The 17,377-nt window shown below is 34.9% G+C and overlaps 2 protein-coding genes across 2 annotated transcripts in view; one reads left to right on the top strand and one right to left on the bottom strand.

Annotated features, from left to right (window-relative positions):
* Window positions 1–1,030: 1,030 nt before the first annotated feature.
* LOC107656321 (sulfotransferase 4A1-like) lies at window positions 1,031–11,334 on the bottom strand. The gene is made up of 7 exons (XM_016444099.1): window positions 11,042–11,334; window positions 6,314–6,444; window positions 6,117–6,197; window positions 5,443–5,569; window positions 5,245–5,339; window positions 3,326–3,464; window positions 1,031–2,154 (listed from the first exon to the last, which is right to left on the bottom strand). The coding sequence occupies exons 1-7, from the start codon at window positions 11,208–11,210 to the stop codon at window positions 2,042–2,044; spliced, it is 855 nt and encodes a 284-aa protein (XP_016299585.1). The 5' UTR covers window positions 11,211–11,334; the 3' UTR covers window positions 1,031–2,041.
* A 1,064-nt stretch (window positions 11,335–12,398) lies between these two features.
* Window positions 12,399–17,377, top strand: part of pnpla3 (patatin-like phospholipase domain containing 3) — a 9,828-nt gene continuing 4,849 nt past the window's right edge. The window contains exons 1-3 of the mRNA XM_016444012.1: window positions 12,399–12,671; window positions 14,216–14,448; window positions 15,185–15,250. Of these exons, the coding sequence (XP_016299498.1) occupies window positions 12,485–12,671; window positions 14,216–14,448; window positions 15,185–15,250 (486 nt within the window). The 5' untranslated portion in view covers window positions 12,399–12,484. The remainder of the gene's footprint in view (window positions 12,672–14,215; window positions 14,449–15,184; window positions 15,251–17,377) is intronic.

The following is a 17,377-nucleotide window of genomic DNA, read 5'->3' on the forward strand; positions in this document are numbered from 1 at the left end:
AAGACATTCAGAGCAACAGGCTAATGTGTCCAGAGGCAAGAACTAGTTACTGAAAAGAGGCATAATAGTGAGCGTGAAGAAGGAGAAAATGAGGTATGAATTCAGTGACTGTGATGACGCAGCCTCCTGATTGGACGTGAGGTTTCAGAGCTTTAGGACATCACAGCCTCTCTCCTGTCTGAACAGAAGTTCTCTTCCTGAATCAAGTCATTGCCTGAATTCAGAATAGCATATTAGCATACTACACTGTAAAAACATATTTTTCGAAGTTGTAAATAAAACAAAGATTGTTTTACAAGAGAATACTATTTCAAAATTTCTACTTCAAAAATTCAAATTTAATTCAATGTTACTTGCCTTTTCTTTGTAATTTTGTGAAATTTACTAGCAATTTCTGAGTAAAAATAGTTTCTATGCCAATTTTTTCAGTGTATTCATACTATTTTGCAATAATAAAAAAAAAAAAATCAAAATAGCATATATACTACTATTTCTACAGTACATAGTATGTATACTGTAAACAGTATGTACATTTTCTGCATGCATTAGTTATCAGGTTACCTACTACGCTGAAAAAAATGGGTTTAGAATCAGTTTTTACTCAGAAATTGCTAGTAAATTATGAAATTAATTACAAAGAACCGGCAAGTAACATTGAATAAAAAATGTAATTTTTAAGTAGAAAGTCTGAAATAGTATTTTCTTGTAAAACATACTTCAGTGATCTTTGTTTTATTTACTACTTCAAATTGTTTACAGAGTACCTTTTTAATTGAATTAATGCACATTAAACTCAATCCCACAATGCAATGCACTCAACTAATCCTCAGTGTTGCAAATTAACCAGATGTAATATCTTATTGTCTCATTATTTGATCAGACTGCCACACAAAATTGGATCAAAAAAGCAAAATATCCTTTTAAATTTCTGACACGGCTGCCGCTCTCTGAATTAAACATGCATTTAATGAGGTCATGCGACAGTGTAGAATATTACAAATTTAGTTAGTGGCATAATGCATACTACTGAACATTTCATTTTTAAAAATAGTATACTACGTAGTATGCTAGTATTCCATTCCAAACACAGCAATTGTTGGATATGTGAGGTTATAAGTCACTTTGTTATAAGTGCTGGTATTTGAGTTCACCTTAAGCATCTTTTATGCTTTTTTCCAAGACATAATGATGAAATACAAACTCATATCTGGTCTAAACACTTCTGATCTATTATATTATGATGTGCATGTAACTGATATAAAATGTTCTCTTTCCTATTTCTTTACACAGAGATTGTGTATGCTCATGTGACTGATCCTGCATTGATATTTCTCACTTATTCAAATATGTAGACACTCAAAAATTATGGATGCACATGTGAGTAAATGTAACAAAAATGTTAAATATCTACCATATCAATGAATAGCTATACTGGAATATAAGTCAAAGCGTCTAGAAGCCACTAGAAGAAGAGAAATTTAATTCCACACACACTTCTTTTGGTCAGAAGACAATCAGCATTCATCATGAGGCTCAGGTTTTCACAACCTGAACTGTGATTGGATGACTGCATATTTGGTGCATGTATTAGCCAATGATATGAAAAATCCTCCTGAGAAACGACAACGATTTTCTCTGAGAGTCTGTCATAAGGGCATTAGCATATAGAATATAGTCTAAATCATTTTTCATTTCTGATTTTTAATAAATACACTTTTCATAAGCGCATTTGGGATATGGAGTAGCTCTGTACAATGTGCAAACGCAACAAGCACTGTGCTTACACTTCGGACTAGCACTGCTGATGCACTGTTTATACAAATACACACGAGAAAAAAAGGCCTCTTAGTACTGACCGCATACTAAGAAGTACATTTTGAGGAACTAAAGAAAGCATTGATGAGCAAGAGATGGTGGCGATGGAAAGATAAAATCTGGATGGGGAATATCCATCAGGTGACATTAAGCACAGCAGGTGAACTGGTTGGATGGTTGGTTGGTTTGTTCTTGAGCGGTTGACAGATAGTCCAGTGTCACTCCCTCACAGGGTAAAGTCAAAGGTCAGGTCAGACTTTGCCATCTTCTGTCGGTAAACAGTATCGAACTTTTCATTCATGGACACAGTGAAAATGTCCTTCCAAAGTCCAAAACGACCTGAAGCAGATGAAAACAGAGTTAGAAGATACTATAAGGATCCCTCCACCTCCCCTTCTTCTCCTCTATTTCTTTCATTCCTCCTTCACATCATATAACTCAGAGCTTGAGCTAAGCCTCGGGTTCGAGCCTCCTTCGAGGACAGCAGGCCAAGTTTGTTTACCATTATCTAGCAGGACTGAATGGGCAGGCGAACTTGTGAAATGATACAACTAAAGATACCACTTACAGGAATTACATCAATAAGATATATCCAAATAATACAAAAAGTATATCAATTTTGACATATTTATAGCTCAATTTTTTTCCTAATTTGTTTTAATGTAAGTTATCAACACAAATATAAGCTTCACATTTCTGCTTTATACCCTCTGGAACACTGGTTTAATTGCATTGCAAAATTTGACACTTACACTTTTTTATATTTTGACAATCAACTCCAGAACATCCCTTAGACTTGACATCACCAAGACTCACCTTTCTTACACTTTTTTCCATCTTCATGTTCACAGTATATCTTCATGTACACTTATATAATAAGTCCCTACTGTATGTAGTGAGATTTTTCAGCATCATGCCAAGCCAAGAATCCATGCATGCACTAAAGGAAAAATGAACAAGACACAAGAAAAAACAAAACAGAACTAAAGTGCAAATGATAAAATAATCTAAAAAAAATTGCAAATCCTCTTTTTATGTAAAAAAAAAAAAAAAAAGTTTTTACATGATGTTTAACTGAATAATCAAGCAAATAATAGCACAAAGACATCAAATAGCAACAGAAATTTCCATAGAAATAAAGATGCACCACGCATATTCACCACATGATGGCACTGCCCAACAATCCTTCCCTTGTATGACCAATAAGCCACATAAGATTTATCTAAATGTGGAGTCATCACCAGTCATACAAGGGGCTACATTTCTGTCTGGAAGACATATACATGCATGTGAAACGTGTTAAAGTTCACTCTAACTTTTGGCCTGCACTTATAACTGCATGCATCCTTCCTTGGAAAAGACTAATGATTTCTAAAGCCTAAGAAGAATTCTCCAGGAATCCATTTTATAGTTCCTCTAATGATAGTCTAAATAAGGTATAGGGTCAGTGTGCTTAGTGTCATGTTAGCTCAGGGAGCAGAACATGCAGAGACAGTCTGTCCCCCTTTACCCCGGCAGATAGACAGGGCCTCAGAGTTGCAGCACTGGTCGATGAGTTGGTTACAGCTCTCCACCATGCTCTCCAGCTGGGCTTTATCGCACGAGATGCCAAGAAAGCGAGCCAGCTGCTCCACCAGGGTCCCCAGATCCTCCAGAGAGGAAAATTACAGGCGGCAGGAAAGGTGCAGAGAAAGAGAGAATGACAATCTTTTGGTTATGTAATCATGACTCACGCCTTGGAAGAATACATGAAAACATAATTAGCTTACATAATTATCTTCAGCTTTTAAATTATTTCAGGGACCTCGAGGTGCAGGTGACTTTTTTTTTCTACCAGAAGCTCTGTATCCAAAAAAATCTAAATTGCTAATAGTAAATTATGCAAAGCAACCAATTCAAGAATGTGCATCTGATTATTTTCCATTAGATCAGTTGCACTGATACACACTATTTAAATAATAGTTATTAATTTCAATAATCAATCATTTAAATTAATTAAAGTAAAATGAATGAATTAGATTATTGAATATATTTAATACTTGATTTTACAATTGAGTTAAATAACTGTATATAAAAATAGTTCATACAAACAAAATTAAGAAGACACAATGCACATTTTATTAATTTATTATTTTTGTTTATCACATAATGTGAGAGAAAATTATTTTAAATAAGTGCTGACAAAGTTGGGAATACCAACAACGTTTGCTAATATTTTGTATTTTATGTTATTTTAGTTTAATTATTTATTTATTTATATTATTTAATTTAATTAATAATGCCTAATTCTTTAACCAATTTAATAGTCAAACTTTTACTTTATATTTATTTAACTTATTTAGGTTTGTTGAAACTGAAAATTAAGGGACAACAGTTTTGTAAAACATTGTATATGAATTATTTTATATTAACTTAGTTTATATAATATCGTTTATGCTCAGCATATAGGCTCTAGCTGCATGAACTACAGACTATTGGAACATGGTGTACTATCTATATGTTTTGTTTCTATACATAAGTCTATTACATCAGAGGTTATGCCTCTGTCACATGCAGTGTGTCGCTGTTTGTGCTTTCCTGCTGGACTCTGAGCTCTCTTAATCACATTACTCCATAAAGATATGGAAACAACATACTTAGCAGACTGACTATCAGTGATTCCCCTCTACGATGCATACATAACACTATACTATCACAATTTCCAGGAACTGTTGTCCTTAAAGGGGTCATATGATGCTTTTTTAAAGATCATTATTTTGTGTATTTGGTGTAACAGAATATGTTGACATGCTTTAATGTTCAAAAAACACATTATTTTTCAAATACTGTACATTATTGTAGGTCCTCTATGCCCCGCCTCTCTCAAACGCTTCGTTTTCTACAAAGTCCCTCCTTCCGACAAGCGCAGTCTGCTCTGATTAGCCAGCTGACCCAGTGCATTGTGATTGGCCGAAGATCTTATCTATGCACAATCAGCTTGTAACACTCCAAAGAGAAAGGAAAACTTGAAATCGCATCATATGACCCCTTTAAGACATGAATACAGCTGTAAGAATAAAATGTACTAAGAATGATTATGGGTGATGATGGGCCTCTTTGTACTGAATACTATACGTGACTGTAATCTATAGTAGAGTATACTATACTCTATAGAGTATATGAAGCAGAACACATTATGCAATGAGTTTGAGATCATCTCTGCATCAGTTTACAGGAAACTGAATTAAAGCAGAGGGAATTTTTAATGTAAAACTTACAAATAATTTTTGGTCATTTAAATAATGGTATGTTTAGGGTAAGGGGATAGAAAATATACTGTAGTTTATACGGTATAAAGACCATTATGTCTATAATAAAACATATAAACCATGGAATAAAACGTGTGTGTGTGTGTGTGTGTGTGTGTGTGTGTCTCAAGGGAGGCAGTACCTTGTACATATCCTCATACTTCAAAAAGAGAACATTAGAGTCCATGCGATGCTCCCAGAACTCCTGAACATGCTCAAACCAGGAGCCGTATCCCACTACAGGGACACACAAACAGGACAAGAAAAACAAATTAAAAGGAAAGTGTACGAGAATGTACTTTTTGTCTAAGCAAATATGTTAGTTATGTGTCTCACTCACACTTATCGTTCATGAATCGCCTGCAGAACTCCTGGAATGTACCCCGGTAGCTCATGGTTCGTAAAGAGCGATGAAACTGGTAGTAGGACACCACCAGGTCTTTAGGGTTCCTGGCCATATAGATCACCTAGAGGACATGCATTGATATGTTTGTGTAAAAGCATATTCATACCAAAAATTCTACATTTTTTAAAGGTCAGTTCACATCTTAAGCAGAGTGAAAAGAAAAGTCAAATAAAATCAATTATACATTACTATACTATTCTTATGCTCACCAAGGCTGCATTTATTTGATCAAAAATAGTAATGTAAATTTAAAATAACTGTTTTCTATTTTAATATTTTTTCTATAATAATATTTTTTAAATAGCAGTCATCACTAGTCTTCAGTATCGCATGATCCTTCAGAAATCATTTTAATATGTTGATATGGTGCTGAAGAATCATTTCTTGTTATTATCAATATTTTTGTGGAAGCTGTAATACATGTTTTTTCAGCGTTTTTTGATGAATAGAAAGTTCAAAGAACACCATTTATTTGAAAGTCTTTTGTGACATTATAAATGTCTCTACTGTCAATTGTGATCAATATACTGGAAGTCAATTGCATTAATTGTCCATAATGGACAATTGGAAATCATGATTAATATGCTGAATTGTGTTTTCCAGCTGACCTTGCCTTCTCCATTGTGCATCGCTGTGGGCAGGAAACGATACGGCAGGTGGCTTTTAATCAGACGAGGTGATGTCAGCTCCTACAGAAACACAAAACTCAACTTCACCATTCCAAGAAGTCAGAGGAAAACTAAATGTTATTCCCATGCTGAAGGCCATTGGTTCAGTAAATATGTGCGTGTGAGAGAGTAAACACCTGGATGATCTCCAAACCCGGCTGTGGATATTCCAACACAGGAAGCTGCTCATCAATATTCATCAGCCCGATCTCATCTGGGTCTGCACCCTGACTCACAAGATACACCACCTCCTGTAACAAACTGGTACCTACGTGCGTGAGAGGAAGAAAGCAAAGTTGTTTTGGATGTATTATTAATGGTAAAAAGATGATTTTGCCAGCAGCAAACTGTAAAAACATGCATTTGCCTGAATATAGCCTGACCTGCAACCTCAATGGTTTAAAATCATTCTGTTTTTTTTTTTTGTTTTGTTTTTTTCAGTTTTAATCGTCCCGACTGACAATGAGCAGCCCATCCGTTTGACGCAGGTGCTATCATGCTTCACAGAAGATGGTGAGTTTATTGGGTGAGGAGCTAAAATGACATCTTGCCACATGATTTTATAAGAGCGTTGGCATTTTTTTAATGTGTTAATTGTTTTGTCAGGCCTCTGCCTTGCCAAACTACCCAGCAGTACAACGGTGGTTTGATTAGGGAGCCAGTTACAAACATGTCGCTGTTGACATTTAGGCAGCCCTGATAATAAAATTTTACTCTGCTCTGCTGTGTCAAAAGTTTTGGATGCACGTCCTGATCTTTGTATCTTTCTACCTTCTTCATAGTGTTCCTTGACATGTGTACATCCAATGCATCCACATTATTCTTACATGCAGGAATTTATGATGGTATGCACTGAAAAGGACGTCCAACAGAAATCATATTGATATTAGATGTAAACCTGGATTTGAATTTTTTTATATTTTACTTCAGTTTTTAATTATTTTTTATTATTATTATTATTTTTTTTTTTACTTATTTTTCTAAACTTTGTTCTGACATTTATAAAAGGATATTTTGTTCTTTTGCTGTTAATTCTTTATGCGCTACTGACCAACAGGAAAGTGTCACATTCCAAGAAAACATTTTAAGAAAAATGTACAAATGTATTATTTATTAGCCATAACAAATTAATTGTAAGAGTAATTCTGGAATGGACAGAGCTGGTTTAAACACATGACTAGCCTTAAACAATTGACAAAGGAGCCTCTAAACCGCAACAAGTTTTATTTGGATTCTCTAAAAAGTTTGGAGACTGCATATATAATCAAATAGATTTGTTTTCTCACTCTTTTTGTATGTGTATGTCTGTGGAGGCTTATTACTGTCCTCTTTCACTTCTTATTTTTGCCCATTTCAGATGAAAAGAGCATGCGTGTATCTGAACATCTACTTCCGTTTAGTTGAGGAGAAGTCATTATATTGCCAATTCAGCAGACCTCTTGTTTGTTGACTACATGAGGAGTTTTCAGGAGCACAAAACAAAAGCATAATACAAGCATGACGTTGAAATTATCATAAAGTGCCTCTTTCACTCTCATTCAGCAGTTTTCTTTACTCTTGAGAGCATACATAAGCATAAATTAAACATGTAATGCCTTCTGATGGACCCTCATAAATGGACAATCAAGTCTCAAATGTATATATTTGTATTAATCTCAAATGTAGATATTCATTATATTATTGTTATTATATAATTTAACCATATAACATAACATCTCCTACAGCAGAGGCATCAACCTCAAATGACTTCTGGCCTCTAGCCAGTTGACGTTCTCCGTCAAAGGATCTTACAACCATTAATTTGATCTATATACAGCTATTGGTTTACAATTTGGTTAGGTTTATACTAATGTCAGAATTAGCTAAACACTTTAAATGGTAAATGTTCTGTGTGTTTTCTTGAGGGAAATCATCTATATTTAAATGTCATTGACTGGATTCAGAAAAATCATTAATGATTCAAAAACATGTATTCTGCATGCTTTTACATGAACAACATACACAGAAATACCTATACAAAAACAACCCAACCAGGGCATACCCTTAAAGTTAGATTTAATACTGTCAGAAAAGACTTGATTTGCTGCACTGATTCCTGGAATAATGACTGTAAACAGTCTTGTGTTAGCTACTTTAAAGATCTGGAACAAATGTATGATTTTAAGGACATAACAAACATCTATCTTTCAGTAGATGATGACATTTTATGGGTTTATAAATCCATTTTAAATCAGTTTTTCTCCCTTCGTGACACTCAAACACCAGTGATGAAAGCGGGAGAATGTGGTTGATTTGCAACAGTTTTTTTTCCCCCTTTCCAAGAAAACACACCAACAGGGTCACGTGACCCTCTGGCCACTACCTCCCATTGGACTGCAAAACAAAATGAAGCCACATAAAGTGAAAAGTTATCTTGCAAACACAAACTTTATTTATCTATTTATTTATTTATTTATTTCAAATTTATATATTGAAAATATTGAAATACCCTTTTGGTCAGACAGGTTAAAGTTATGAAAATATTTAAACTGAGCTTAATCATATTATAAGATACCTGAGAAATATCAAGAAGCCTGTAATGTTTGACTCTGCCATTCCCATCACAACTATCAACAAGGCAATGTCTGTTTACTCTGCAGATTCGACTGGCAGTGCAACGTGTGACTCTATTGACCTGTCATCCATCACGGCCCGCTGGAGACACACATTTCCGTGTGTATCACTCAGCAGAGCTCATCCTTCCCTCGGCGCTCCGAACTCAATTACACAGATGCTGGTGCGACACAACATCCTCTGCAAAGCCAAGCCATTTCAGACCCTCGCGCTATCATTCTTACTGTCCTGCTGTGTGTCAATCTCTCAGTTCTTCTCTTTATAACTGCACAGTGGTATCTGTATCATGTTATATAAACAACTGCAATTAGATACACTAAATTAGATACACTTTGACTGAACCAATGTTGTTTACAGGCCTATGATGGTTTTCTTAGTAAAACTTTACAATAAGGTTTCATTTGTTAACATTACTTAACATTAACAATAAGAAATCATTCTAAAGCATTTATGAATCTTAGTCATTGTTAATTTCAACATATACTAATACATTACTAAAATTAAAAGTATCTGTTTACATTATTTAAAGGACCTGAGCTGAAATGAACAATGAACAGTTGTATTTTTTATTAACTAACGTTAAAAGGAACAGATCACCAAAAAAAGAAAATTTGCTTTAAATTTACTCATCCTCTGGCCATTCAAGATGTAGATGAGTTTGTTTATTCATCAGAACAGATTTGAAGAAATTTAGCATTAGACCACTTGCTCAGCAATGGATCCTCTGCAGTGATTGGACTTGTGTGGATTACTTGTGGGTTATTGTGATGTTTTTATCAGCTGTTTGGACTCTCATTCTGAGAAACAACCCCATCTACATCTTGAATGGCCTTAGGGTGAATAAACTTTAAGCAAATTTTCATTTTGGGTGAACTATTCCTTTAACAAAGTGAATTGCTCATTATTTGTTCATTTTAGTTAAAGGTGCTGTATGTAAGTTTTTGACTCTACTAAAGCATAAAAATACCATATGTTTGCAGATATTTAAGAAAAATGCTAAGTTAACATATTTGTTTATCTGAAAAACAATGCTACAGTCAGTTATTCTCCTTTGAAAATGTGTGTTCCGGGCCGGAATGTCAGTCTCTGTTTTGGTTTGTGAAACCCGCCCACTGCCAGTTTAACCAATTGTATTTCGGCACCCCGGGTTGCCAGTTCGCGGCGTATTTCATTCCATTCATCGTCAAGTGCGCTCGTTCCTGTTGGTGTCGTCAATCTGGCAACCTGCGTGTGTGTCAAGTCTGAGGAGGAGGGGCCGGGTGAAAAAACCCTCTCCAATATTTTTAATTTGGACTGCAAAACCTAGTTCAACCACTCGGTGTCAATCCTACATACAGCACCTTTAATATGCTAAAGTAAACTAATGGAACCTTATTATAAAGTGTTACTGTTTTCTTTTTGGATTCTCAAGTGCAAGCAGGTGAGAAAGCAATAAGAGAGCTCTATAATGCATATGAACTTTCCAGTCTAATTTGCTTTTTTCATTGCAGGAAACAAAACAACAACAACAACAAAAAGATCTGTAAACACATTTGTTTTCAGCTGACTTATTACACAAGTAAATCGACATAGCAACAAGCATGCGTGGGAGAGGGAGTGATAAATCCTAATAGGAAACAGCGCCTCTGCAGTGAATGAGCACATGTGGGCATGGCAGACATTTCACATTGCTTTGTTTTTAATTTCACATCAACACACAATACAAACACACCCAGTTTTGATTTTTCATTCTTATTGACCAAAGATCACACAATCTATAAAATAAGCAACTTTTCATCTTATTTTTTTTAAACAAACTCAAACAGGCCTGGCTCAGATACAAGACTCTCAGGGTGGACCGGACATGATAAGGCGGGCCAGGCTGGTTTCATAATATGATATTTAATATTTTGAAAATGCCTCTTATTTGAAACTAATAATGTTGCCACTGTCATCCAGGCTGTTGCTCAATCATCCATAAAGTAAACATATATTTGTCTATAATTTAATAAGTGATATTTTACTAAACAAACAGACTATATAAATAAGCATATAAATATGTTTTTTTATTTTATTTATTATATTCACAAGCTATCTGAAACATGCTTTGGCACACTGTAAATCATACTGTATAAAAATAAATATGCAAAAAAGCAGTGATGCTAAAGATCTCAGATGACCCTTTATTTTGGTAAACACCTCAAATAACTGCATCCTCTGTGAAGGAAAAGCATGCACGTGTAAGCTGGATTCTGACGTGTGTATTTTAATACCTGATTTGGGGTATGTAACGATCCATATGTCGCTACTTCTTAACGAAAAGTTGGCGATCTCGTCCATCTTGCCCCTGCAGAAAGGAGGGAGTCGAACTCCATGATACTCGAAGTATTTGCTCTCGTATTCAATCGGAGTGCTCGGCGTGTCCACCTCGCTTTCCGCCATCCTTTCAAACGATTACAACACGAAAGGCTTGAAGGGATTTATTTTGTTTTAAATCTGTGGAGAAGAGGACGCATTTGATATCCACCAGCCCCTGATTGTTTGGCAAAGACGTGCCGCTTTGCGTGCGACTTGAGCTTCAGCCAATCAGGAGGAGGAGAGATGATGTAATGGGATTCTCTCAGCATCAGCACCAGCCGTCGGGGCGGTTCCTCCAGCAGGCCAGCTGTTCATCACCTATGTAAATAAACAACACGGTTCTAAACGTAAAACTATAACAATGTGGTTGCTGAGTGAGGAAGTGGAATCTAATCATGCACTAATGCTGTCTTCTGTTTGTCACGTTTGTCTGCTTTCTCATAACCATGATATGGCCTTTAAATTTTAATTGATAAGTCAATATTGCATTGTGGATGTACACTTAAATATGAATGTATAGTAGCCACGTATAGTAGTAGCGTATTATTACAATAAAATTACATTTACATTTAGTAATTTAGCAGACGCTTTTATCCAAAGCGACTTACAAATGAGGAAAATAGAAGCAATCAAAACCAACAAAAGGGCAATAATATGTAGGCTAAGTGCCGTAAGTCTCGGTTAGCCTAATGCAGTAGGTTACACGTAGCAAGGTTTTATTTATATATAACAAATAAGTAGATAGAATAGAAAAATAATAGAGAGTGCAAGTGTTAGAGGGTCTTTTTTTAAAGTGTGCGTGTGTGTGTGTGTGTGTGTGTGTGACTTGTGTTTGTTAAAAATGAATATCAAATTATAAGAGTGTTACATAAACACGAATAACGTGGAGTGCATTCACTGAGATGCATTACCACACTGGAGACATTTTACTGTAAGAAATATAATTGTTTAAATCTACTCATTACAGGTATTGATATTTGAATTCTAAATAATCTGTTCGAAAATTTTTAAACGAAACATTGTTTTAAATGTCATCATCTTAAACGATTGTGATTGGGCTGTCTCGACGAATGTTGAGAAAAGTAACACTAACGACATGACAACGTTAAATTATATATATATATATGTATATATATATATATACATATACATATACACATACACATACACATACACACACATATAGCCCCGCCTATTCAGGAATTTGCAAACAGCATTTCTCTTTGTTTTCTATTGGCTCCCGTGCTGTCAGACGCAAGAGCAAAACTCACAACCATAGACTATGCAGACAGGCAAACGCCTTTACGGAAGATATGATGTTAGTTACTACAGGAGCAGCCTGAGATTTTGCAGCAGTCATGTTTGATTTAAAGGGTGGGTGGAATCTCTCGTTCGCTGGATGCGGGTTTTTAGGGATCTATCACATCGGTGTCGCGAGCTGTCTCCTGGAGCAAGCACCGTATCTCATCCGCGGGGCTACCAAGATCTACGGAGCCTCCGCGGGGGCTCTCACTGCGTCCGTGCTCTCTACCGAGGCATGTTTAGGTATGAAGATCACCTCATGGTAGTCCCTGCCTAGAAGAACACTTAAAAATTCTATCTTTGTTCGCAGCTTACTATAGGTTTTTGAGTCATTCTTCTGTAGCTTCTGGTGATTGTGTTATTTTTTAAGGGCATTTCTGCATTTTGCTGACTTAAAGTTACTCTTTGAAAGTTACTCATTTAGGGTGGTGGTTAAATATAGATACTCAATAGATGGTTAATAGATAACAAAATGCACACACACACACAAATATTTATATAATACACATAAATATTTAGCCTATATATAGAGAAAGGTTTACTGTTGTCCTGTAATAGTCATCTATTTATTATTCTGAAAAATACATACAAAATTATATTAAAATAAAATGAAATTTAAAATATTTTTGTAACAATTTGAGCAAACACCTCAAATTAGCTATTAAGTTTATGTACCTGTGAACACCATTGTTTTTGTTGAAGCAGTGTTAGTATAGTATAGTATTCATTTAGCGTGAAAGGTGTGTAACAAATCAAATGTATTTTTATTTATTCATATTTTGAATTAGCTTTTATATTTATGTTTTCAGTTTTCATTTTAATTTCAGTTTCAGTTTTATGTGCTTTTATAATATTTTTTATATATTTCTATATTGCTTTGATATATTTTTAGTTTTAGTGATTTTAGTATTATTTAACATTTATTTCAGTTAACTTATTTATTTCACGACCTCATTTCTCATGTCACATTTTTTTTCAAGCCCAACATATTTGAACTATTCTGTCTGCATTCATTTTTTAGCTCTTCCTCTGGATGTGTAATCCAGGAGCTGTTTCCATTGGGTATTTAAGCAAAAAAGTGTAGAAAGTGTATAGTGGGTCACTTTGTACAAAAGTGTCAGTTAAATGACAAACCAAAATATTGGGTTTTTCTCGTTGTATTATCCAAGAACTCTGAACTGTGATGTTTGTGCATGTCTGTGTGATATCTGCATGACTTCATTCTTTCACTTTCATTTAGGATCTGAACTAGAAAGCTGATTCAGACTCTAATCAACCTTTGGTTTATTACAGGTTCAGAGATTGTGTGTATTGTCAAGAGCAAAGATGAAAAAAAAAGAATGTTCAATATATCTTTAAAAACATTTTTTTTTTCTTAAAACAACAAAAAACAAACAAACACTAGCTTTCTATTTTTTCTGTTCTATCTACTTGTTTTTCTTTGTGTGAGTGTGTGTATATGTGTGTGTGTATAATATATATATATCTATATATATATATATATATATATACACACCTTGCTACGTGTACTGCATTAGGCTAACCGAGACTTGTCATTTGCACGTATATATTGTTGCTCTTTTGTTAGTTTTGACTGCTTTTATTGTCCTCATTTGTAAGTCGCTTTGTATAAAAGCGTCTGCTAAATGACTAAATAAAAAAAAAATTAAAAAAAAATATCTGCATTACAGTGATTTTTTGTTCATCTTATTTTCTCGACTTCCTTTTCATCTTGCCTGTGTATTGCTTAATTCATTATTTGGGTCTGTTTCTTTCCACTGATGTAGAGAAGTGTTGTGAAGACGTCATCAATGTTGCCAAGGAGGCACGGAAGCGTAATCTGGGCCCTTTGCACCCAACATTCAACATAGTCAAGGTGATACGTGGAGGCTTGTATCGCGACCTGCCGTCCAATGCACACACGCTGGCCTCTGGTCGACTGTGTGTGTCCCTCACACGCGTCATGGACGGGCAAAACGTTCTGGTGTCAGACTTCAGCTCCAAAGACGAACTCATCCAGGTTAGAGCATTGCGTTACCATAGAAACAGCTCAGAATTTGAGGTCACCACTTTATATTACTCTGATAACCCACTTTTATATACCTTTATCTACATGAAAATGATTAAATGGGGCCATAACATGACATATCACAATAATTCGCTGTCTTCTGATAAATGGTTCTTAAAAATAAGGTCAGTTTTTTTTTATTTGCAATTTAAAATACCTGCAGATTTACTGTTTGCTTTAGCTCAGTGTTGTTGTTGTTAACTAAGTTATTTATTAAAAATAATCTATTGAAAATAGTGTTTTGTTAATTGAAATAAGGCAGAAATAAAATCAAATAAAACATATTCAATTAAAACTTTTAAAAACTTAAATGAAAACTTTTAAAAACTTAAATGAAAATTAGAAGTGTTGATTTGGCAACTAACTGAATAAAAAAATGTGTTTAAGTTGAAGTACTAAAATGGCTAAAACTGAAAGAAAAATAAATGAAAGCTAAATAGAAATATGTTTAAAAAGTAATAAAAAATGACAATAGCACATAACAAAATATACACATAACTACACATAGCTAAACATAACATAAACTAAAATGAAAAAAGAAAATAATAATAAATACTAATAAGTTACTAATAACTAATTACTATTAAATATTAATAAAAACTGTAATACTATATAAATAATACTAAAATAACACTGTATCTTCACTTTCTCTCTCTGTTTTCACTTGATATTTTTTCTTAATTTCCAGGCTCTTATTTGCAGCTGTTTCATTCCTGTATATTGTGGTTTAATCCCTCCTGCCTTCCGTGGTGTGGTATGTATTAAAGTTCATAACTTTAATGATGTAATGTCATTTTTTAACCTGAGCCATTCCAAGAGGCATTGTATGAGGAGACACGGCTGGAAAGTTGGATTTATTTCACATGGGAGAATTAGGACATTGCAACAAGAGTTCATTGCACTTACTTCAAAGAATTCAGTCACTGGGGCACACTGAACTAACACTGGCCTCAATAAGAGAATTAAATATGCTTATGGTTTTGATCAAGATTTTCTTGAAGAACAGTTACTCAGTGTGTCTGAATAAACCCAGCCTCATCCCCATAGCCTGTACATTGTGTACTTGTTCTTTAGAAAGGGGAGGAGACATCAGTGTGCAGTATAGAAATAGCTGAGAGGCCAAACAGTTCAAATAAACGTTCAGCTCTGTTTGTATGAACATTTACAACCCAGTGCTGTTCATTATTTGGTTATTACATGGAATAATTGTTTCTTTACGTTCCTCAACTTTATTCGGTAATACAGATGATACTGTATTCATACACATACCAGTTACTAATCATGACTTGCATTGAAAAATTAACCCAGATTAATGAATCTATCAAAACTTTAAGTAGATTAAGCTGTGACTAGTGATTCATTGAGGAGAGTTTGGCTGTGAAGTTGACCTATTAAAGGACAAATAAAGGCTGTTATGCAAGTCTTTTGGTCTGATCACACCACCACTTACTGCTGGTCAGTCCTGAATCAGCCCACCCTCAACTGAGCCACTCTGTCATTTGCAATAGCCTGCAATTCCCAATTGACTCATTACAAACAATACATTCCCATCCTTCAGGGATCAAGAAAGTATTGCTGTCTGGCTAGCTATCATTTAATCACTAGAAAGGCCGGATGGTTTAAGATGGATGTGTGGTTATATATTTTTAAATATTTTAAATATTATACATTTAATATTTAAAAATTACAAATGAAAAAAGTGGGTCTTTAAGCTCTTTTATTTAAAAGCAAACGAACATTTATGTGCCTTTGAAACTTGAAAAGAACAGTAGAAGAGAGGCAAAGTAAATGTTTGTGGGTAATCTTGACATACTATGCTAAAATTCTTTTAAGCTATTATATTGTATATTAATAGAGACTGCATGTAATATTTGTTATATATATATATATATATATACAGGTGCATCTCAATAAATTAGAATGTCGTGGAAAAGCTCATTTATTTCAGTAATTCAACTCAAACTGTGAAACTCGTGTATTAAATAAATTCAATGCACACAGACTGAAGTAGTTTAAGTCTTTGGTTCTTTTAATTGTGATGATTTTGGCTCACATTTAACAAAAACCCACCAATTCACTATCTCAACAAATTAGAATACTTCATGAGACCAATAAAAAAAAACATTTTTAGTGAATTGTTGGCCTTCTGGAAAGTATGTTCATTTACTGTACATGTACTCAATACTTGGTAGGGGCTCCTTTTGCTTTAATGACTGCCTCAATTCGGCGTGGCATGGAGGTGATCAGTTTGTGGCACTGCTGAGGTGGTATGGAAGCCCAGGTTTCTTTGACAGTGGCCTTCAGCTCATCTGCATTTTTTGGTCTCTTGTTTCTCATTTTCCTCTTGACAATACCCCATAGATTCTCTATGGGGTTCAGGTCTGGTGAGTTTGCTGGCCAGTCAAGCACACCAACACCATGGTCATTTAACCAACTTTTGGTGCTTTTGGCAGTGTGGGCAGGTGCTAAATCCTGCTGGAAAATGAAATCAGCATTTCCAAAAATCTGGTCAGCAGAAGGAAGCATGAAGTGCTCCAAAATTTCTTGGTAAACGGGTGCAGTGACGTTGGTTTTCAAAAAACACAATGGACCAACACCAGCAGAAGACATTGCACCCCAAATCATCACAGACTGCGGAAACTTAACACTGGACTTCAAGCAACATGGGCTATGAGCTTCTCCACCCTTCCTACAGACTCTAGGACCTTGGTTTCCAAACGAAATAAAAAACTTGCTCTCATCTGAAAAGAGAACTTTGGACCACTGGGCAACAGTCCAGTTCTTCCTCTCCTTAGCCCAGGTAAGACGCCTCTGACATTATCTGTGGTTCAGGAGTGGCTTAACAAAAGGAATACGACAACTGTAGCCAAATTACTTGACA

Source organism: Sinocyclocheilus anshuiensis, unplaced genomic scaffold (genome assembly GCF_001515605.1).
Source record: "Sinocyclocheilus anshuiensis isolate Anshui unplaced genomic scaffold, SAMN03320099.WGS_v1.1 scaffold183, whole genome shotgun sequence".
Lineage (NCBI taxonomy): Eukaryota > Metazoa > Chordata > Actinopteri > Cypriniformes > Cyprinidae > Sinocyclocheilus > Sinocyclocheilus anshuiensis.